The sequence below is a fragment of the Lotus japonicus genome, chromosome 3 (assembly GCF_012489685.1).
Source record: "Lotus japonicus ecotype B-129 chromosome 3, LjGifu_v1.2".
Taxonomy (NCBI): domain Eukaryota; kingdom Viridiplantae; phylum Streptophyta; class Magnoliopsida; order Fabales; family Fabaceae; genus Lotus; species Lotus japonicus.
In genome coordinates, this window is record NC_080043.1 from 20260447 (window position 1) to 20284149 (window position 23703).

The window sequence follows — 23703 nt, forward strand, 5'->3', positions numbered from 1 at the left end:
CGCTACCTTTCATTATCTTGAATTCATAAAGTTAATTATTATTGTGATTATTGGGGATTTACAAAATTGACACCTTTTTTTTAATACTGAAAACTTGAAAAAACTAAAACTGAGATTTGAAAACAAAAATCCAAAATCTACCCTGAATAGGGGCTTAGTGTCTAATTCAATACCAGTATCTAAAATAATGAGAAAAAAAATCCTTTAGCCATCACTCCCTTTTATTAGTTTTATTAGTTTGATCGATCGTTTGCTCCACCAAACTAAAAATGATGCCCATCAAATTAGGACTGACACTCGTATAATCCAGTGGGCTCTACATAAATTTTAACTAGTAAAAAATTGTGATGCAGAGGTGTTTATTTTCCAATGCTATAGTTTTTGTACTACACCAATTATAACACTAACACATGTTCGTGTATGGTCAATTAATAATTTTTAGCAATTTTTTTGAAATAAAATGAGAAATATTTTTCTGTGAGTGGGAAGAAATACGAGTTATATATTTTTTTTATTTGAAAATAGAGTTATCAATACTACAATAGTGCTGAAAATTTGCTTCTAGGAAAAGATTTAGTTAAATAAAATGATCTAGGCATCTAGCATTTCCCTAGTAAGAAAATGCTTTAATTTTCATGAATTATTTTAATTTATCATCTTACTATTTTTTTGTTTTTATAAATGTTACCACTCGTTTAGGATATAGTTGCATGCTCCTTACTAATAAATGTATTTTTCGATATTCGAATTTGTACTATCATTCTTATGGAGGTCCAACTTACTTACCACAATTTTATAAAAAAAAACTTACTTACCACAACGCCAACAACACTTTGATGGTATTATCTTTTTTGAACATTGATATTTGATGGTATCATCTTACTTTTTAATTCAATTCATAATCCCATCTTTATTTTTTATTCTATAGTACCTATTTTTAAATCAATTTCTAATTCTAATATTTTTTCATGTACATTTTTTTTTTGAAAAGATTTTTTGAAATATATAAATTGGAGTCTTATAATAATTTACTAATATGGTTCAATTTTTTCCTATGTGCCCGGGCATCTAGGTATACTAAATAAAACCTTGTATTGTGCACTTTTGGAAGAAACTTTGCATGAGCTTCTTCACCATATTCACCATTCATTCACACACATTACACATAACACTCTTTTTTGCTACCTTTTCGTTTTTGTTTCTTGTTGCAAACTCCATTTCTTCTTTCTTCTTCTATTTCCCACTTCAACTCGAAAATCATTCAGAAAAAGTAGAACAATTTCTTCATTTTTTGAAGCAAACATCAAATTCATCTTCATCTTCTTCTTCTTCACATTGTAGCCTAGATGCGCGTTCGAAAACTATGCACTCTCAGCTCCTATTTCCGTTCAAATTTACACCGCAAACCCAAATTCGAACTCGCCATTTCCAATATAGTCTCTTCTCCTGAACCCCATCACGATTCCACTTCAGACTTTCAACTCTCAACTCTCAAACTCCACCGTGCTTCTACCCCAGGTGCTTTAAACTATAAACCCACATCAAAGTTTCAATTTTTACCCATACCCACATTTTAGTTTTTGTTAAAAGTTATTGATGCGGTTTATTGCTTTAATGGGTCTTGTTTTCTGGAGCTGAATGAGCAAAAAGTGTTGTTTTTGTTTGCTTTCTGTGTTGTTGGGCTATTTTTGTGTGTGACAATTTTGGTTTTTTGATGTTTTGGTGCAGAGGATTCGTCTGATTCGGATGTTGCGACGACTCAGCTTGCATCTATTATATTGCCTTGTAAGTGTTTGTGAAATTTACTGTGTGAGTTTGAGTTTTGGATTTTACTCTAGGATGATGAGGGGAGTAGGGGTTTCGAATATGGCTATGGTTTTCTTGTTATCTTATATCGGTTTTGTGCGCGCGCGCGCTGTTTCTGTTTGTAGCGCCTCCGGTAAAGAAGCTTGTTTCTGAGGAAAATGGTAAAGAAGAAAAAGACAGAAGAATACTAGAGATACCATGGGTACCGGATGTTCCTAGTGGGGATATTTCAGTTAAGCGGAAGGAGGTATCTCGTGAGAGGAAACAAAAATGGGTATTTAAATACAGTAACGAGGACCGTTCTGACAGGTTACTTGGTATGTGCGCGAAAAGACTAGGATCTAAAGCTACTGTTGAGGTGTTTGGCCATCTGGGTCGGGAAACAGGTCTGAAAGAGTACAATAAGTTGATACAATTGTGTGTAAAGAAGGCTAGGGGAGCTGATGATGAAGACATTGCTATAGAAGAATTGAGTAAGGCTTTTCACCTTCTCAAATTAATGAGGGAATATGGTTTCCCACTAGGAGAGCAAACATACCGCCCAATTCTTCAGTATCTAATTGACTTGGGTATGGTTCGAGAATTTGAACTTTTCTCTGATGTTATCAAAGCTGAGAATGCCAGTTCGACTTCACGGTTGGGTTACTATGAAATGATGCTGTGGTTAGGAGTTAACCATGAAGAAATGATCCGGGATATTTGTGAATATATTACAGTTGAAGACAGTGAAGACACTACTGCTTTACGAGGTTGGTGAACCTGTTTTTTTTGTGTGTGCATGTTTTGCATAGCTTGTTTCTTCGAACTTATGTCTGAACATCCTGTGCATGGTTTTAGCATTAACATCTACATTAGTACATTAGCATGCGAGAAAATCATGAGTTTCTTTATTTTACACATATTGTCAAGGATGATGCCTTTCATGACACATTTTCCTTCATTTGATGTGCTACCATTAGCATGATGTGGGAATACTAAGTACCATAGTGTCATGCATGACTGCATTTGATATGAACGTTTTATGCCATGACATTGCAGTCGTCATTTGCTTTTTCTTATTTCATGTCTTAGCTATACTAGAAACATAGTAATAAAACAGAATTTATGCAAAATTGTTTTCTAAGTAAATTACTGGCATACAGCTCACTAATACTAGAAGTCTTTGTGCAAGATTAGGTTTTCCATAATCAGTGCATCTGGTTTCCTATGATTTTCATGTGGTACTAGAAACTTAACTGGATTCAATCTTAATGCAGAAAGTTACTTATTGGCTCTTTGTGAAAGTGATCGAAAGACGCAGATTTTGGATGTGTTGAAAAATATAGACATAACAAAGCTTACATCTGTGGAATCTAGATCGAATATATTCCAAGCCTTAGGAAGGCTACAGCTGGAATCTGATGCAGAGAATTTACTGTTGGATTTGAGAGCAAGCGGTATAATTATGTTCTTATTTTACTTTCGTATCCAAGCACCTTTGTGGATGGTTATAGAGGTGGTACACTGTTCTCTCAAGAATTAGGGTAGAATGAATTGATTTCATTGAACTATGCTGAGAATACATCAGTCATATATACAAGGCTAGAAAGCTATTTTAGGAAATACAATAACACCTATACAATCAGATCCCTATGATTAAGGGATATTTCCCTCATACACTATAATTGTAATATGCTAAATAAGGAAGTAAGACAACTAATAAAACACTGATTCTGACAGAAATAATACAGCTAATATAACAGATTCTAACACTCCCCCTCAAGCTGGTGAATAGGTATTCTCCATTCCCAGCTTGGAAACAAACTTCTCAAAGCTGTTGCTATTCAGCCCCTTCGTTAGAATATCTGCAAGGTTGTCTTGTGAGGAGACATATGGAGTGCAGATCAGGCCACTGTCTAATTTTTCTTTGATAAAATGTCTGTCAACTTCAATATGTTTGGTTCTATCATGCTGCACTGGGTTATGAGCTATGCTAATAGCAGATTTGTTATCACAATAAAGTCTCATTGGTTCATCCAACTTTATTCTCAAGTCTTCCAAGATGATCTTCAGCCACAATAGTTCACATATCCCTTGTGCCATTGCCCTGAACTCTGCTTCAGCACTGGATCTAGCCACCACAGTTTGTTTTTTACTCTTCCAAGTCACAAGATTCCCTCCAAGGAAAGTGCAATATCCTGTAGTCGACCTCCTATCCACATTCGACCCTGCATAGTCTGCATCTGTATATGCTTCAAGACTTACACTCCTATTCCGTTCAAACAGAATTCCCCTGCCTGGGGTTCCTTTCAAATATTGCACAGTTCTTAGTGCAGCCTGTAAGTGAACCTCCTTCGGTTGGTGCATGAATTGGCTGACTAGACTCACAACGAATGCAACATCAGGTCTAGTGTGAGATAAATATATCAGTCTACCAACTAGTCTTTGATACATTTCCTTGTCAACTGCAGTATCTTCTTCTGCATTTCCCAACTTCAGTTTGGATCAATTGGTGTACTTGCAGGCTTGCATGCTGTCTTACCAGCCTCTTTCAACAAATCAGTGATGTATTTTGTTGAGATATGAAGATTCCCTTTTTAGAATGGGCCACTTCAATTCCCAAAAAATACTTCAATTTTCCCAAGGTCTTAATTTCAAATTCCTTGGCTAGATGTTGGCTTAACAGTTGTTGCTCCTCCTCATCATCACCTGTCACTATAATATCATCCACATAAACCAGTAACACTGTTACTCCCCCTGACTTAGAGTGTTTAATGAACAGAGTGTGGTCTCCTTGACTTTGTTTGAAGCCCTGACCTATCATAACTTTAGTAAACCTTCCAAACCATGCTCGTGGGGATTGTTTCAGCCCATACAATGCCTTTTTTAGCTTGCAAACAGTGTTGGCAGTGGTTTTTCAGCCCATACAATGCCTTTATAGTATATACCTCTCTTTGAGCATTGCTGAATCTGCTGGGCACTTGGCTTTTATGACCCTGTAATGATCTAACTCCATCCACATTGATTTGAGTTGATTGGCGTACTCTGTACAGTCTTGTTTCCCTGTTTTGCAGCCATAGTCTTCACCTTCACGTCATATATTTGAGCAGCATCTTTAGCTTTGGAGTATGTCTCCTCCATGGCCTTCCAAATCTCCTTTGCAGAATTAAGAAACATGCAAGTATCAGTGATTTCTGGGATCATTGAGTTCCATAGCCATGCCATGATCATAGAGTCCTCTTCGTCCCATTTTGTAAATTTGGGATCTCCTTCTTTAGGGGCATCATCAGTCAAGTGGTTAGCTTTCCCTTTACCTTTCAAAGTTCTGCCAACAAGCTGGGACCATTTCAAGTAATTCTTCCCATTCAATCGGTAGGCAGTGTTGTATGTTCTGCAGTTCTTCCTGAGTTTTCTGCACCACTTCATCAACTGGGTTCACCATGGCCACAGCAGTACAACAACCTCAATGCAGTGAGGATGTATTCTGAAAGGAATGATCAACAGCAATGAAGGCTGTACTAAAAAAGGATGATTGACAGCAATGAAGGCTGTCCTCTAGGGTTTTGATTTGCGCAGTCAGAGGCGGCTCCCAGAATTTGAGAGCTCTGATGCCATCTCAAGAATTAGGGTAGAATGAATTGATTTCATTGAACTATGCTGAGAATACATCAGTCATATATACAAGGCTAGAAAGCTATTTTAGGAAATACAATAACACCTATACAATCAGATCCCTATGATTAAGGGATATTTCTCTCATACACTATAATTGTAATATGCTAAATAAGGAAGTAAGACAACTAATAAAACACTGATTCTGACAGAAATAATACAGCTAATATAACAGATTCTAACATGTTATGTTGTTAGAAAGGAAACATCTTTTAATATATATTTTTCTTTATCTCTTAAATTCTTTTGACCTCATGTTCTGTCTAAATTTTGAAATTAACAATATTAATATATTATATAGAACTTTGTAAATGGAATACTAATTCTAATGTTTGGGCTACATAATTAACAGATAAAATACAATAACACTTATATGTTATTACTTTTCAGCTTTCACAGTTCACAGATGTTGGAAAAGTAATTTTTAAAATTTTCGTATTTCATAAAGCGTATGATTTTTGTTGATCTTATGACAAATATATGTTTTCTTATTCTTCCCTTTATCATTAATTTCACATTTATTGTCTTAAATTTGGCAAGCGCACACCCGATGACAATACACTGTAATAAAATTTGAGTCTTGATTTTTTTCAACCTAATGTCCAATAAAGACATTAAGACAACTTTGTCCCTACATCTCTTATGAAACTCTCCATATAAAAAGCACATGCTTTTGTAAAACTCCTTCAATTTTCCCTTTTGGGAAGATTTGCTTTTAAGAAATTTTTCCAAAGGCATGCATAATAACTACCCAAAGCTGAAAATCGTAAAAAATAGGGAAGAGGAGGAGGAAACATTGAAATTCTTAGAATCCAGTTTAGGCCTAACTCTACTCTTAAAGCTAGCTCTGAGATAAGGATTGCTCTATCCTTTATAAGGACTTATTTGGCCATATCTCTAGTTAATGTGAGACCTTAACACCCCCCTCACGCCCAAGGGTAGACATATGGAGTATGAAGTTTGCAGGTCTATACATCTTCAGGTGGCCCATTTATGGGTGGCCTAATAAACGGATCACGGATGATACCATCTTAGAACTCGGGTTAGGCCTAACTCTACTCCAAAAGCTAGCTCAATGACAAGGGTTGCTCTACCCTTTATAAGAACTTATTTGATCATATTTATAGTCAATGTGGAACCTTAACCCTAAAATCATGGTACTCAACAGCAACAATGCAGTTAAGGCTAAAGTTCACAAGATAGCCGTAGAGGAAGTGAATGATGACTGTTGATAGGGTAGGGAAAAAAGGGAATGCATGAAGGGGAAGCAAAGCGGAGAGACGTGGGAACAAGTAGGTGTCAAAGGAGAAGGAAGGGGCAGGGACTAAACTAATAAAAAGTTAGATCATATATATATAAGGTTGTGAATCAGATAGAAAGAAGAATCAAGAAAGAGAGGAAAGTCAGACGAGAGATTTAGAGTGTATATGATAGGTATATCTGTCAAAAGAATTAATTAACAAGTTAGTTAACAGAATAATAATTAATTAGTTAGTGGGTTAATGAACAAGGCTTGTTGCCTATAAATAGGAGAGGGGTTGAAAGGGAGGGGAGTCTAGTCATTTGAGATAGTATAGGGCCTTTGAGTATTCGGAGGTTTGCTAGACCCTCAAAGTTATGCTGGTTTTGATCTGTGATCAAGAAAGTTTATTTTTTTGAGTAATAAAGATACCGGTTCCTATGAACTGGGATGTTAGGATCCAATTGCAAGGGATAAGACTTGAGTCCCACATCAGAAGTATGTGATCCTAGTGTGGGGTTTATAAGCCCTTGAGCTTTCCAACCATTTTTTTGGTCTGGTTATTCTAAGGTTTAAATCAATATGTCAGCAGTGTACTGGACTTGGTGGTTGTTGAAATTTTAGGATTTACTCTTTAGTTTATGAAGGCAGAAATTGGGGGTATTCTAAATAGCTGTTGATACTTCATTAATAGTACTTGATTCAGAAGTACAATATTAATAGACTAGATTCCTAGAGGTTTCCTAATCAACTACTAACCCTAAAAGGCTAAAACAATAAAATCTAAACAATGAAATCTTATTCTAATCTATCATAACAATATAAAATCTAATCCTAACAAACCATATCCTAAAAACTCTATATCAACAAGACATATCCTTATAGATATCTCTTAATCGATATCTTAACAGTGGTCAAAGCAATTATCATGCTATGCCTAATACCAAACTTTTGTAGTTAAAACCAACTTTGGTGGCTGGTGATTGCAATTGGAGCTTCTAATCCCTTATAGAGATGAAGAGAAAGATGGACAATAGAGACAAACTTGTTTTAATGTTTTATCATTTGGAATCAGAATATCTAGAGATATGTGTGGGGATTAAATCTGGAATTTTATAATTCCTAGGAATTGTCATCTGGAAGCAGAGCACTAGTTCTAAATGGTATGCCAAACTCATTATTTGGCTCAATTCTAACCACAAAATAATGTTTGATATAAATTAAGACTCCAAGAATCTATTTCTTAGCAGAAAATAATTTGTTGGCAGTGAAGGTCTTATATTGTCTTATTCCAAAGGTTTTTTTGTGGTTGCAAGTTCACACTAATTTAGGTTCTTCTAATGCTTTTCCAATATTTATCAGGAGTAGTAATGGATGGTAAAAACTGCAGTAGGCGAGTATTACCGTCTATAAATTTTTTCCCAGTAAGTATTTTAACTAAGGATTCTTATGTAATGCAGATCAAGATCCGGATGATATTTCAAACTTCATTGCTAGTTTTGCTGTTAGCATTCCAAATTTAGCGGTAAGGAATTTCTCACGAATGTTGCTCGTAAACATTCTTTAATGCTATGTGATACTGGGAGGCACTTCTGCCTGTCTACTGTTTTTTGTCATCCTAGAGTTATGTTTCTACTTCTACATTTTAAAGTTACTCACTTTAGTCACAATGGATGCTTGGTAGTTTATTTTAGCAACTTGATATATACTGTAATAATTACTTGATAATTGATTTTGAATATAAAAGAAATGGAACAAACGGAGGACTCTCTTTAGTAAACCACTGCCAAATTATTTTAAGTTTTTTAAATTAAAACAGACAAATGGGGTTGTCCAAACAGGGAATGCACATAAACATGGGCGAGTGTTTGTTGACACTGGTGTTAACTAAAATGAATCTGGCACCTACAATGCTGTCGGGTTGAAAGTATGCATCTTTCTTATCATACTACTTGATAAACTGATTTTAGTTAATCTGAATACTTGAGAGATGAGCTCTTTGCCATTTGAATTTGTAATATATCAATACAAGCTGAATTCCTTAAATTTAGGGATTAGATAAGATAAATGCAATTGATTCTGAATCTACAGAAGAACATAATCAAATACATAAATCTGAATATTCGAGAAAATCTCTGCATCCAAAAATTTCACATATATCCAAGATTGTTGTGAACTGTCAACTCTCATAAAAGCTTAAGTTGCTAGGTGGAAGCCCATGGGAAGGTTTATATCTTCAGTGCATAATAATGGTATAAATTTTTATATATTCTTAACATTCTTATTTAGGCTTAATTGCACTTTTGGTCCTCTAGTTTGGACTATGTCTGATTTTAGTCCCCAAGATGGAAACCATTGTGCTTATCTAGGACAAAAATGCTTAACTTCTTGTGAAGTTTGAGCACAGTAAGAGATGTCAGCGGTCAGCCAGTGTTTTTTTTTTAATATTTCCATACATGTTATATGACATAACATTTGCCTAAAGTAGTTTTATGTTACAGTAAATTTTATTTTTTGGTATTTTCTTATATGTATTGTTGCTAATGTTGAAGGCTGAAGATATAATCGTGAAAGTCGAGAATTTGCATGAAGTATTGGATGTTTTGCCTTCAATGTCATCGTATAAAAAGCTTATTCAGTATTGTTGTGGCTTACTAAAGGTATAACCTTCTCTTATCTTCATTCTTATATCCTTGATTCCTTTATTGATGGAGAGGCTGGTGTCATCTTGAGTTTTGAAAAAGAGATTTCACATTATTTTCAGTCACTAGGGAATTTTCTGCAATGTTGTGAAAAACTAGATTCTACGTAGAATCGGAGAGGGGGTTCAAAATCGTATAATCGTAAATTGAATCGTAAGATTCTACCATAAATAGAAAAACAAAAAAATAGCATTGATATCTTGTAAGTCACATCATTTAACAAAAATTGGAATAAAAATTCATCAGATTAACATCCATACAAGTCATAATCTCAATCCAAAATCATAAGAGTACTAGAACATGAAATTAAAAGATGAAACAGAGACGTTAGAATGAAGGAAAACAAAGATGTTGAAGAATGAAGAGAAAACATAAGAGGAAGAGACCTAGATAGAGACTACAGAAAACAGAGCATGAATGCGTGATTCAATTCACTCTACTATGAGTGAATTAAATAGGCAATTAGAGGCATGAAGGTTGGGTCACATAGGTTGATTATTCGAAATATACAATCAGTTATTAATTCTTGTCAATTAACCATTCAAATTTGGCAACTACAATCAATTAGAGCTTCAATTTCGAAATCTCCTAAATGCTGGGTGGTGGGTTGTTTTTTACACAAAGTCAAAAAACTCTCTAGTTTCCCCAATTTTAGGAATCAGCTTCAAAAATTAAAAAATACTAGAATCGTAAGATTCAATAGGATTTTACGATTTTACGATTAAAATCTAAGATTCTACGGGATTCCACCAAAAAAAGATTTTGCATGCGTTTTGAATCGGAACAGTGCTGCAAAATCGTAAAATCTTAGGATTTTGCGATTTTGCTATAGATTTTGCTAACATTGATTTTCTGTATCTTCAACAAGACAGAGGCAAGAACAGAGGGGAAAAGGGGTAATTAGACCTGGGCAGTTATACTACCTGGCCTATATTTGTTCAAATGAATATCTAGGACTGCATTTAAATGTACATGAAATATTCCTTCATTCATTATCGTAATGACACTACTCTAATTCGGTGGAGCCTATTCTTTCTCCCGCTGAGCCTAGCTTTATTGTTAAATTTAAAACTATTTTGATTTCTTTTTATTATGTTCCACCAACCTAGTAGCATTAAAACATACCCGGATCATTCTACTTCTTCCTAGTCTACAACAGTTATTAATTAGTTCAAAATTTCACGGATCCCCCTTTGAAGTTACGAACTTCTAATTTACGTTACCGCTACTAAAGTATACTCTCTGTTAGAAATAGTGAAAAAGAGACCGAGTTTTAATAGAAAGAGCCGATCAAAAAGTGAAGACAGAAAATAAGGAATTGGTCTGTATGAATTCTCTGCATCACCAACTGAAGTACAAAGGAGAGGACCTCCTTCCAAGGTTTTCCCCTTCAGCAAAGAATCTGTCCTCTTACAGCTAAGCCACTTCTCTGTGTAAACTAACTAATCTGAATCCTCCTCTTCTACCTCCTACAAGTAACGCAAAGTCCCTACTCTTAACCGCTTTAACCTCCTAACCACTTCTTTGGCTATTCTAACTGACTACTCTCTATTAACAAACTCTAGACCACTTGGTCATAGAAGTTCTGGTACCATCTTAGAATTTGGGTTAACTCTACCACAAAAGCTACCTCATAAGGTGAGAATTGCCAAAGCCTTTATAAGCTCTATATTGGTCTTATCTCTAGTTGATGTGAGATCTCAACAATAGTCCTATCACTCTTAGAGATTCTAACCTAGAAAGTGATATCTCCGTAACAGACCATATGAATTATAATAGTCCTATGATTTCCCGTTCTAGACATTTATCCCTCAAAACATGTAGATTCTCTGCTTCTGTAGAAAGTCCAGTACTAGCCTACTAGGTGATACTGGCACTTAGGAAGAGCAAGAGAAGCTGCGTTAGAATGTGAAAAACACAAATTATTGTACTTTTTTGTTTCTGATGCAGCGGAAGTCGTACTAGGATTGCAAGCGCAAATCCTAAGGAAAAGGTTTCTGGAATCCACCAGAAAGGAAATTAGCAAGCGCTAAAACCCTAGAAAATACACTGGAATCCACCAGAGAAGAAGAGAAAACTCTTAAATTTTATTATCAATCAAAACTGAATAGGCTATGCCTTACAATTGCTTAAATAGGAAAAGAAAGAAAATCCTAACCAAAAAGAAATAAGATCTTGAAAGATCCTAATTGAAAATAAAAGATCCTAATTGAAATAAATAAGTTTCTAACAAAAAATAAATAATATCCTAAAAGATCTTAATTGAAAATTAAAGATCCTAATAAATAAAATCCTAATAAAATACTTAGATTTTGTTTTGCGGGCCCGAGACTGATTAGATGGGCTAAAATCCGATCGGGCTCATTCGACGAGCGACATCATCGTCGAAGCGCGCAGCCAGCCGCGCTACATCAGTCTCCTCCACCCCTGAGGAACTCGACCCCGAGTTCTCATCGTGATAAAGGGCCGCATCTTCCTGATACTCATAGATGTCAGCTACGTTGAAAGTATTTGAGATATTCATGTCATCTGGGAGAGCCACCACATAAGCATTGTCATTGACCTTTCGAATCACCTTGAATGGACCATACTTGCGTGGCTTCAACTTGTTGTAAGTACCAACTGGGAACCTCTCCTTCCGTAAGAACACCATCACATCATCTCCCACATTGAAAACTTTAGCTCTCCTGCGTTTGTCGACGGCAGCCTTGTTCTTCATTCCAGTAGCCTCCAACCGGGCCTTTACAGCTTCTTTAACAGTCACAATCTCCTTAGCCATTGTCTCAGCCGCTGCACTAACCCCAGGTGCTTTAGGCAATTGTAACAAATCCACCACATGTCTGGGCACAGAAGTGTAAACGAGAGAAAAAGGTGACTTTCCGGTAGCTGAGTGCACAGCACTGTTATAAGCAAATTCCACCTGTGGAAGAGCTAGATCCCACTGCTTCGGTTTATCCCTGCAAATACTCCGAATCATATTTCCCAAAGTCCTATTGGTTACCTCAGTTTGTCCATCAGTCTGTGGATGTGCCGTAGAACTTCGGTTCAGCGCTGTTCCAAATAACCTCCAAAGAGTAACCCAGAAATGACTGAGAAATTTGGTGTCCCTGTCTGAAGTAATCGACGTAGGAACCCCGTGAAGGCGCACCACCTCCCTGAAGAACAGTTTGGCTATGTTGGACGCATCAGCAGTCTTCTTACAGGCAATGAAGTGCGTCATCTTGGAGAATCTGTCTACAACAACAAACACAGAATCCACACCTCGTTGTGTACGAGGCAAGCCCAACACGAAATCCATAGCCAAATCTTGCCAGATATCATCAGGAATAGGCAAAGGCATATAAAGACCAGTGTTTTGTGACTGACCTTTAGAAACCTGACAAGTGTAACACCTCTTGACTATAGTACCAACGTCCCTCCTTAAGTGTGGCCAATAATACCTCTCTTCCAGGCTAGCAATGGTCTTGTCTCTGCCCAAGTGACCGCTGAGTCCGCCACCATGTAAATCTCGGATCAACTTTTCCCTTAAAGAGGAGCAAGGGATGCACAGCTGATCCCCTTTAAAAAGATAGCCATCACGGATATGATAATCTGCCGAAGGATGCTTACCACTACACTTGGCCCATAATTCCTTGAAGTCAACATCACCTTCATACAGCTCTTTAAGGCACTCAAAGCCTACGATCTCCTGCGCTAAAGTAATTAGCAAGGAAGCTCTCCTACTCAACGCATCTGCTACCTTGTTAAGAGCTCCCGATTTATGCTGAATAATAAAAGGAAACTTCTGTAAGAAACTCACCCACCGAGCATGCATCTTGTTTATCACTTTCTGGCTGTGAAGAAACTTCAAAGCTTGGTGGTCAGTAAACAGAATGAACTCTCTCTGAATTAGGTAATGTTCCCACTGGCGTAGAGCTCTAAAGACTGCATAGAACTCCTGGTCATAAGTGCTCCACTTCTGGCGAGCATCACTCAACTTCTCGCTGAAAAAGGCCACCGGTCTCTTCTCTTGAGACAACACCGCTCCTATGCCAACTCCACTAGCATCACATTCAACTTGGAACACTTTATCAAAATCAGGGAGTGCTAGCACCGGTGCAGAGCATAATTTCTCCTTAATCAGGCCAAAACTTTGCTCCTGTTCAAATCCCCATTTGAACTTTCCTTTCTTTAGACATTCAGTGATAGGTGCAGTGATAGTGCTGAAATCTCTGATAAACCTCCTATAAAAAGTAGCCAAACCATGAAAACTGCGTACTTCAGTTACTGACTTTGGTGTGGGCCAATCCCGGATTGCACTCACCTTCTCTTCGTCAACATGAATCCCTTCTTCTCCAACAATAAAACCTAGGAAGAGTAATTTGTTGGTGCTAAATGTACACTTTTTCATATTAATGTATAACTGGTTCTCCTGTAAAACTTGCAACACCTGCTTCACATGCTCCAGGTGTTCTTTCTTGTTCTTACTATAAATCAGAATATCATCAAAGTAAACAACCACAAAAGAACCAATAAATGGACGCAGAACCTGATTCATCAACCTCATGAAGGTGCTGGGGGCATTTGATAACCCGAAAGGCATCACCAACCACTCATACAATCCATCCTTGCTCTTGAAAGCTGTCTTCCACTCATCTCCAGGCCTGATTCTGATCTGGTGATAGCCACTACGCAAGTCTATCTTTGAAAACACTTTAGAACCAGCTAATTCATCAAGCATATCTTCCAAACGGGGAATTGGGAATCGATACTTGATAGTTATCTTATTGATGGCTCTACTATCAACACACATTCGCCACTGACCTCCTTTCTTAGGGACAAGGAGGACTGGTACAGCACATGGGCTCATGCTCTCACGAATGAATCCTTTCTTCAGCAAGTCTTCAATCTGCTCCCTTAAGATTTCATTCTCTTTCGGGCTCATCCTGTAGTGAGGAAGATTTGGCAAGCTAGACCCCGGAATCAGATCAATGTGGTGCTGAATATCTCGCATCGGAGGCAACTCGTTGGGTAGCTCATTTGCAGTCAGCTCTTTAAAGTCCTCTAGAATCTCTAGGACTTCTTCTGGAATTATCGGTTCCTCTTTGACAACGCTCATCAATCCTTTAATTACCACTGGACAGAAGCATTTAGTTTCTTTTACATCCTCATCAAGCTCCTTTTCATTCTGTGTCATCACCAAGAAACTGGACTTCTTTTCTACTGGACCCTTGTCAAAGTGCAAAACAGGAGCCATAGCAATTTTGTGTGTTCCCCATGTAAACAACATCACATTATCCCTTCCTTTGTATGTAGTATCAGTATCATACATCCAAGGCCGCCCAAGTAAAATATGACAAACATCCATACTCAAAACGTCACACAATACCTCCTCTCTGTAGTGCTTCCCAATGGAAATAGGTACCTTGCAAGTCTGTGAAACTTTCACATGTGGCCCTTTACTCACCCACCCCAAGGTGTACGGTTTCTCATGAGGCTCTGTTGTCAGCTTCAAGTACTCTACCAGCTTTTGGGAAACCAAATTCTCAGTGCTGCCGTTGTCCACGATCAAGTTACACACCTTGTTCTTAACAGAACAGTGTGATCGAAACAAATTCTTCCTTTGACTTTCTTCTTTGGATGATAGCAGGATCCTCAAGAGCACAAAGTTTACTCTTTCCTCAGACTCCTCTTCAGCAAACTCAACCCCTTCATAGTCATTGTTCTCCTCTTCCTCCTCAGTCTCCTCATTCAGAATGGCGGCGGTTCTCCTAGAAGGACAAACATTGGATCGATGACCTTGCCCACCACAACGAAAACACTTATCAATTGCCGGTCTCGCATAAGGATTAGTTGGTTTCTGGTTGGGTGTCTTGCTCTGTTGCACACCGCTAGAACTGTTGGCTCCTTTGTTTCCTGAATTGGGATCCTTGGTTGTTGGGCTCTTTTCCTTATCGCATGCTGACTCGATGTTGTTTTGGGGAGAGTATCTTCGGAAAGATGGGAAATTTCAAGGGGACTTCTCTATCAATTCAGCCTTCAAAGCTAGACTGGATGCTTCAGCCACAGTCCACACAGTTTGCAAACCCATCTTCTCCTGCAAAGAACCCTTTAAGCCACCTTCTGATTTTCAGATTCTCCCAGTTCGTTACGCTCAGAAAGACGTAAGAACTCAGTTGTATACTCCGTCACAGACTTCTTTCCTTGCTCACAATCGATATACATCTTATAAAGAATCTGCTCGTAATCTTCTGGTAGAAATCGCTCCATCATCAATTGTTTCATTCTTCGCCAAGTTCTGACTGGCCCTTTTCTCTGTCTCTGCCTCTGGATAACAAGCTTATCCCACCACACAGCAGCAGTACTCTTCAGCCTGATTGCCACCATCTTGACTTGCTTATTCTCGGGGACGCCCATGACGTCGAAAAATCTGTCAACATCAATCTGCCAGTCTAGAAACTCCTCCACTCCCATAGTTCCGTAGAACAATGGAATATCAGCTTTCACTCGGTAGTCCCGGTTATGATTCTGATTCCCTTGGTCAACTATTTCTTCTTCATCAGCTTCATCTCCTTCAGAACTTGAATTTTCCGTAATAATGGCATGACCGTTGTTGCCACCGTGCGGAACCCTACGCGGTACTCTTCCCCCGTCTCTTCGCTGGTTCATGTTGTTGATGCTGTCAGTTAAAGGCGTCATTAACGTCGCCATCTGTTGTGTCATCTGTTCTGTCATCTGTTGTGTCATAGCAGTTAGGGCCGCGGTAAGAGCCGCGGTAACATCCTTCAGGTCTGCTTTGGTCAATGGTTGATCTTCCATGGTTGATCAAGCAAAGAAAGGAGACAGGAGAAAGCCTGCTCTGATGCCACTTGATGCAGCGGAAGTCGTACTAGGATTGCAAGCGCAAATCCTAAGGAAAAGGTTTCTGGAATCCACCAGAAAGGAAATTAGCAAGCGCTAAAACCCTAGAAAATACACTGGAATCCACCAGAGAAGAAGAGAAAACTCTTAAATTTTATTATCAATCAAAACTGAATAGGCTATGCCTTACAATTGCTTAAATAGGAAAAGAAAGAAAATCCTAACCAAAAAGAAATAAGATCTTGAAAGATCCTAATTGAAAATAAAAGATCCTAATTGAAATAAATAAGTTTCTAACAAAAAATAAATAATATCCTAAAAGATCTTAATTGAAAATTAAAGATCCTAATAAATAAAATCCTAATAAAATACTTAGATTTTGTTTTGCGGGCCCGAGACTGATTAGATGGGCTAAAATCCGATCGGGCTCATTCGACGAGCGACATCATCGTCGAAGCGCGCAGCCAGCCGCGCTACATCAGTTTCTATCTTTTATAACATTTATATGCCATAGATCTTAATCCGTTTGATTTTTTGTGCCACTTATTTCGTGATTTACGAAATACTTTTTCCTTTTCAGATAACTCTAGGCTTTGGATAGCTTGGGGTCTGCATTTAAGTTGACTTTTTTTTTAATGCAGGTGGATACAGCCGTTGATATTGTTGATAAAATGTGTGAAGCAGGCTTTACGTTGTCTACTCAGGTGTTACAATCCATATTACACATTTGTGAGGAAACTTATGATTATATTTTGGTAAGATATATCTTCCATGCAATAGCTCCTGTGTTTCTTTGTGTACATGATAATCCTAGTCATCTCTTCGCAATTCGCATAACATATATCATAAATTGTTTGAAATATAATATACAACAATTCTTGTAACAGGCTAACAGCTTAAGTTTTTGAGATAGTTGGTTCACGACTTCAGTTTGATGTTATGTTGAAATTAACTGCCATAACATTTACACCAAGCCTTCGTTCTTATTCATCATATTATATTGATATCTGCTTATTATTTATTTACTTGCTGTACTACATTGAAGGTTCATCGAATCTATTCCATCATATGTCGCCACCATTTGGGGTTGAATAATGAAATATGCAGGAGTTTGGTCTACTTTTTTGTGAGGTTAAAAGATGTAAGTTTAACCTACTCTACATGGTTGCATACTCGACATTTTTCTATAACCTGAACTTTTGAAGGTAAACTTTGCAGCAAATTGATATTGTGTTTACTTTTATAATGCAGTTTAAAGGTGCGTACAAGATGATTGAGGACTTGCAGAAAATGAATTTTATACCTACTGCAGCCATGTACAATGCTATAATGGGAGGATACTTTCGGGAGGTACTATTCTTGGATTTTGATGATACATCTACTCTCACTCAGATATTCAACTTTTATTTGCTTTGCTTTTATTTCAAGTGTAATATGTGGCAACTTTTGTCATTACCAATATTAAGTTCAAATAGCCTCTTCACATACATCCTAGACGCTGCATAAGTTAGATTGCAGAGGCATTTCATCCTTTACACACAAGATATACACTTAGATGGATATATAAATATTATATTCAATTATGAATAGGCGAGCTTCTGTTTTTACACCAAACTAATAACCTAAGATTGGAGATATTGATTGTTTGTTAACCAAGGGGTTAGTTCATCTATTCTTAGGGCTTGAATTGACTTGAACGTATTTTCTTCTTCTGGTATCGTTGGTATTTAATTTAAGGAAGAGCTTATTCCAAATAGATTATGGAACATAGAACCGCTGCACGAAATCATCTTCCTGACCTTTCCTTTCTGTTCCATTAGTCGTCATACCCTGGGTTGTTACTGTAGTGGAGATAGTGCTCCTGTCATTATTCTTCTTGATTGGAATATATTTCATAAAAATTGGACTAAGCCAAACCATGGAGAAATTGTGAAATTGTGACTTGATACTGAACCTCATCCTAATTACACCAAATTCCCTATTATGCAATATGAGGACCTGGAGAGCAAATTCTGACTGTTTTGAGGGGCAGGAAAGGCCTGACAATTCGCCTGTATTTAAGCAGTAATGAGATCATTATGTTTCATATAGTTTTCTTCCATATACCCTCATTCTTAAAAGAACGAGTTCTAGATTACATAATACAAACAATAAATAAATTATTTAGGTTCTAAGAAAAAATACATTAATTTTTTAGGTGGTTACATTTAAATCATGACAGGTGGCTGTTGGCGAGTTCAAGCTCAGTTTTGAACTTATTGGCTGCTTGTGGACATTAGCACGTTGTATTTATGGAGATTAGGCCAGGCCATTTGCCCAACACATTGCTTTCTTATTTTACAATTCTCTTCTAGATCGTAGTAATAATTTTTGTAGATGATATCTTAGTAAGAATGTCTGTTAATAATGGTATGATTATCATATACTAATTGTATGATCTTTAACTGCTGAAATGACCTTTCAAGATGATTTAGGAGGTCTTCCATTGTCGATATGTGGAAGGATTGCAGTGCACTTTTGAGTATATTTGCTTCTTCCTTTTTTTCAGTTCTGGTTGCCTAGGGGGATTGTTTTATATTTGTTTTGGTACTTCTATTTCTCTCGATGACTTCTTATTTAATAAAAAAGCATTCAGATGAAACTTTGGAAATTCTTTCAAATATTGCATTCCTTTTCTCACGATGTCTGAAATTTTGTAGAAAAACATCAGTGGTGGGCTGAGTGTCCTCAAACATATGCGAGAGGCCAATGTAAAACCTGATTCACAGACTTTCAGCTATTTGATTACCAATTGTCAAAGTGAAGAGGATATAATCAAGGTAAGCCAAGTATGATAGTATTATAGTAATAGTGTAATACTTCACTCTAAATTGGGTGTAAACTATTATGTTTTGATCGTGTTGTACTTTTTCATCAAATGTTTTTGTCCAACAGTTACTGCAACTTTTAATGTTTACTTTGTCTTCAAGATTAATTGTTTATGGATGTAGTCATGTAGACATGTTGAAAATATGTAAAGAGTGTTGAAATTCATTGTATAGGCTAGTCAAATCATATAATTATGTAATTAGGATATTTGTGATTTGTCTAATTATTGCTTTCCTGTATATGTAATTCAACCCCTGGTATGTGGTTGAGACACTGATTTTATGGAATGTCTTTTGTTTTCACTTTACTTGACATCCTCTACCGTTTAGTTGAGACTCAATTTCATCAGATATCTTGTTTTCTCTATGATAGTAGTGCTATAATGCACTTTCGATAACTACGTTTATGCCCAAACTATAAACACCATCAGTTTTTAATTGTTCATTTGATGTATACATTCTAGTAGCTTCACCAAAGCAGTTTTGATGTATTTATGTAACTAAAACTCTATTAACAGAAATGATGAGTTACTTGATGTATCGATAATTTTGAGTTTCTAATTAAAATATTTCCATGTAGTATTATGAAGAATTGAAGCTATCAGGAATCCAAGCTACAAAGCAAATTTTTATGGCGCTTATTAATGCATATGCAGCTTGTGGCGAATTTGAGAAGGCAAAACAGGTATAGGTGCAAGCAGCAAGGGTGCTACCCGGCATTACATTTACATGGACCAAAATGGGTGTATATGCATTATGAAAGGCTTAAATAACTAGATGATTGAACCATCATACTAACTGCGTTTATTGTCATCTTTACATAATTACTTCTGACAGTAATTTTAATCTAACCAAATTGCTATATTTAAACATTATTGATTTCTGAACTAGTAGGTTGTAGACTTGACTTCAAAATCCTTTGAGGGCTGAGTGGGGATTATTTTGGGGAAGTTTGAACTCTGCTAATTCTGCCAACTCCAGTTCTGTTTAGTTTTTTAATGACACGTCTGCTACAAATACAATAGATGTTTTCTCTTCTTTGTAAATATTCTCAGTCTGTTTTATTCTAGATATCCACTATTCATGCCTTCCATTTTCAGACTATATTTATTAAATTGACATATTATCACAAATGCTATACATTTGTCAAAAGATCTGTTTTTACAATTTTACTTACAAAAATAAACCCTTAAAATATGGTCCTGAACAGCTCATACATTTTAGTTTAGACATGATATATTAAACTATTTTCTCCTGCCTTGAATCAGCTCATGTACTATGAACTGCGAATAGAGTTTCCTACAGGTTATACGAAATAATTGAATTATCTTTAGTAAATACTAAAAATTAGCCAAATTAATTAATTTCTTCATTATGCGTAATGCTATGCTTTTCTATAGTTTCCTTTTGGGTTGACTTTGTAAAGGACTGGGCATTTTGTAAATCTCTTCTTTCTTCACAGTTTCCTTTTGGATTGCAGGTAGTTTTAGATTCAGAAGTACCACACAAGTACTTACATGAAATAAAGAGTGTGCTTATCTCCGCTCTTGCATCACACAAGCAATTGCCCGAGGCGCTTCTTATATACGAGGAGGTCAAGAAGGCCGGACTTGGTGTGGAGCCAAAAGCTGTTATAAGTCTCATTGTAAGGTTTTGTATTATCAGTGATTTGTAGATCTCCTACTTTCAACTTAATAACTTATTACCGGACATTCTTAGGAAGAATTGACTCAATTAAGTGGAGAGTTGGATGGGTTGCTTCTTCTACTCAAGGAATTGAGTGATCTAGACTATTGGGTTGATGGTTGCTTCAGGGTTATCAAGTATTGTGTTCAGAACAATCATTTAAGGTTTATTTTGCCCCCTCCTATATTGAATTTGTCTGCATTGATCTTGAATTTGCTCATGTTCATGTTTCATTGTATATGCGTCAGTTCTGCTATTGTGCTGTTCAAACAACTCAAGGATAAGTTCGAAAGTGATGAAATACAATTGGAAGTTCTATTTGACTCTGTAAGTTCTGGTTTCCTCCTGACTTAATTTTTATAGATTTTTGACATTGTAATAATGAATATGTTGAGTTATGATCAAAGTCTGTACATGTATTGAATTGTGAAATGGAGATTGACAAAGTTTAGTCTAGTTTTCATCCTTTTCATCATGATTTTTGTTCTGACTGGCTGGCGCATTATTAATATCAACTTTGTCCATGCATGTATAGGTATTTTCTGTAATTGCGTCGTCCAAGTCCACACATCTACAGTTTGGCCTCGACTTGCTTTGGGCAATCAAGGATGAGATTGGCCTTATTCCTTCAAGGCAGAGTCTTGATTTTCTTCTAAGTGCTTGTGCCAATGCTGGAGATTTGAATAATGCTCGTTTGATTTGGAGAGAATATGAGGTTGCTGGATTTCCTTACAATGTATTAAGTTACTTGAGGTAAGTTCTAAGCCTGTTTGAGTTTTTCAAAATTATTTCCCTTTGCCTCCTAGTATTATTTCCATGAGCAATGCTATTATTCATGAAGGATCATTGCGTGATACACACACGAAATCAAAAGTTGTCAGTTGATTAGTTTTTTTTTAAATAAATGAAAATTTAAATCAAACAATCAGGCAGTTACAAATGATTTGTTTACTCTTGTGCGGTATTATTTCGTAATAATAATCATCACTGTTATTTCCACTGTTGTAGGATGTATCAGGCACTTTTAGCATCAGGAGATCATAGATCTGCCAACCTTATGCTCAAAAAAATTCCAAAAGATGATATGGAGGTCTGTTCTGTCATCTTATCTTGTCAAAACACGTACTCTGCTAATGACAATCTTAACTCTGTAGAAGTGAAGAAACCGAAAGGAAAGAAAAAGAAGAAAAAGAAGAAAAAGTGTAGTGTAGAGAGGTAGAGAGATTAATGTCTTGCACATTTTCATTTGGCTTAAGAATGTGCTTCAGCGGGTGAAGTATTTGACATGTTATCCACATTTTTGGTCTAGTTAATTGCGTGGTCGCCTGCGCTGCATGCTATGCTCATTCCATATTTTTATTTTGTTACTAGTTGGGTGATTCATGCTTCATGGCGCCACAGGTTATACTCGTGATATGAAATATTTTAGTTTTTCATAAGTAATTATATAAGTAATCTCTATGAAGAAACCGAAATTGAAGGAGGGTAAAATTTATACAAATTTCTATTTGGAGAGGGAAATTAAAAGTACGTTCATATTAGAATAAGGCTTAATTTTTTAATGCTTTTTGTCCCTATACTTTCTAAAGGAGTAATTTTAATCTCTAGTTTTATTTGCATCCAAGTAAAATCTGGTTGCTGGGAAGAAATGTTTATTAACAAAATTGCGGATTTTCATATAGATTTATATGTAATGCAAATGTGAGGAAATCCTTAATATAAAGCTTTGTATAAGCCTATCCTGAGTAGATAAAAGTTGTGCTTTCATATGTTGTCCTTAACAAATAATAGTCATGAAGATATGCGTGTGGGGCGATTGATTGATAGAGTGAGAAACTTGGAGGCATCTAATATGGGAAAAAATTTCTTTGTGTAAGATTACACAACCAAATAAATTGACCATTTTACCCTTACTCCAAAAATTAATTCCACCTTCATCCTTCCCATCATCCTCCGCCCCAAGCACCGCCGAGCTCAACCGCAGTTCCACCATGATCACACCACTGCAAGCTTCACACCCAGTGAACCAAATCTCTTCCATCTTCTCCTCTTCGACCACTGCACCGCTCTCTTCAACATTAAAGTTTGAATCTTTTTCCCCTTTACATAACCAGCTCTCATTCTTTAAGAGCCACTTTGTCTCAACAAACCCATTTTCGGAACCATCTGTTTCAGAACCTTCAACCAATTTGAAGAAGTCATTTCGATTATAAATCAGAAACCGGTGCCCAGTGAACTTACAAAGCCAACCACCACAACCTATAAATCAAAATGCAAGCTTTACATAAAAGAGGGTGAAAGGAATGAACTTTTAGCACCCCACTACCCACACATGTATAAACCTCCAGAATCCATAATCTGAGATTGAATCGTTGATGCTAATATGAGGAATTTTTAGATCTGCTTCCAATCTTCATCGGAGGGGTCAAAGTTTGGTGGAGGAGGAATTTTCAGATCTGCATGAGCAAGTGGAGGTGTGGTGATCGGTGGGGAGGATGGGAAGGAGAAGAGTGGTTTGCGGTGGGGCTGGGTTGCAGTGAAGGAGAAGGAGAACGGTTACGGTGGGGGTGGCTTGCAGTGAGAGAGATACTGGGTTTTTTGGGTTGAAGATGATGAAGATGATGGAGATGGAATTAATTTTTGGAGTAAGGGTAGAAAGGACATTTTGTTGGGTTGTGCAAGGTTGCACAAAGTTATTTTTGTCCATATTAGATTTTCCCGAGAAACTTATGCTTTGTTTGGTTTTGGAGAGAATGAGTTAAGAGAGGAAGAGAGATTAGAGAATGTAAGTATGTGACTAGAGGGAAAGATGTGAGAAATAGAGCAGATTTTGTAAATGATTTAGTATGATTGAAATGGAAGAGTAAGATAAGAGATAGAAAGATGAGAGAATGTAAGTTGTATTTTTCTT

The 23703-nt window shown here is 36.8% G+C and overlaps 1 protein-coding gene across 1 annotated transcript; it reads left to right on the forward strand.

The window, feature by feature from the left end:
• The first annotated feature begins 1108 nt into the window (after positions 1-1108).
• Positions 1109-22235, forward strand: LOC130744219 (pentatricopeptide repeat-containing protein At4g04790, mitochondrial-like). Its single transcript, XM_057596413.1, has 16 exons — positions 1109-1518; positions 1729-1785; positions 1932-2555; positions 3063-3242; positions 8158-8222; positions 9250-9357; positions 16881-16994; positions 17285-17380; positions 17491-17589; positions 18939-19058; positions 19687-19791; positions 20587-20751; positions 20826-20956; positions 21041-21119; positions 21328-21545; positions 21801-22235. Exons 1-16 carry the CDS (start codon positions 1347-1349, stop codon positions 22009-22011), a joined length of 2544 nt encoding a protein of 847 aa, XP_057452396.1. The 5' UTR covers positions 1109-1346; the 3' UTR covers positions 22012-22235.
• The last annotated feature ends 1468 nt before the right edge of the window (positions 22236-23703 follow it).

Bases quoted from the DNA above. Each gene is read 5' to 3' on its own strand.
- LOC130744219 (XM_057596413.1), top strand. From the start codon at position 1,347: ATGCGCGTTCGAAAACTATGCACTCTCAGCTCCTATTTCCGTTCAAAT. The intron at 8,223-9,249 runs GTAAGGAATTTC...CTAATGTTGAAG, and splicing joins TTAGCATTCCAAATTTAGCG to GCTGAAGATATAATCGTGAA. The intron at 20,957-21,040 runs GTTTATTTTGCC...TATATGCGTCAG, and splicing joins GTTCAGAACAATCATTTAAG to TTCTGCTATTGTGCTGTTCA.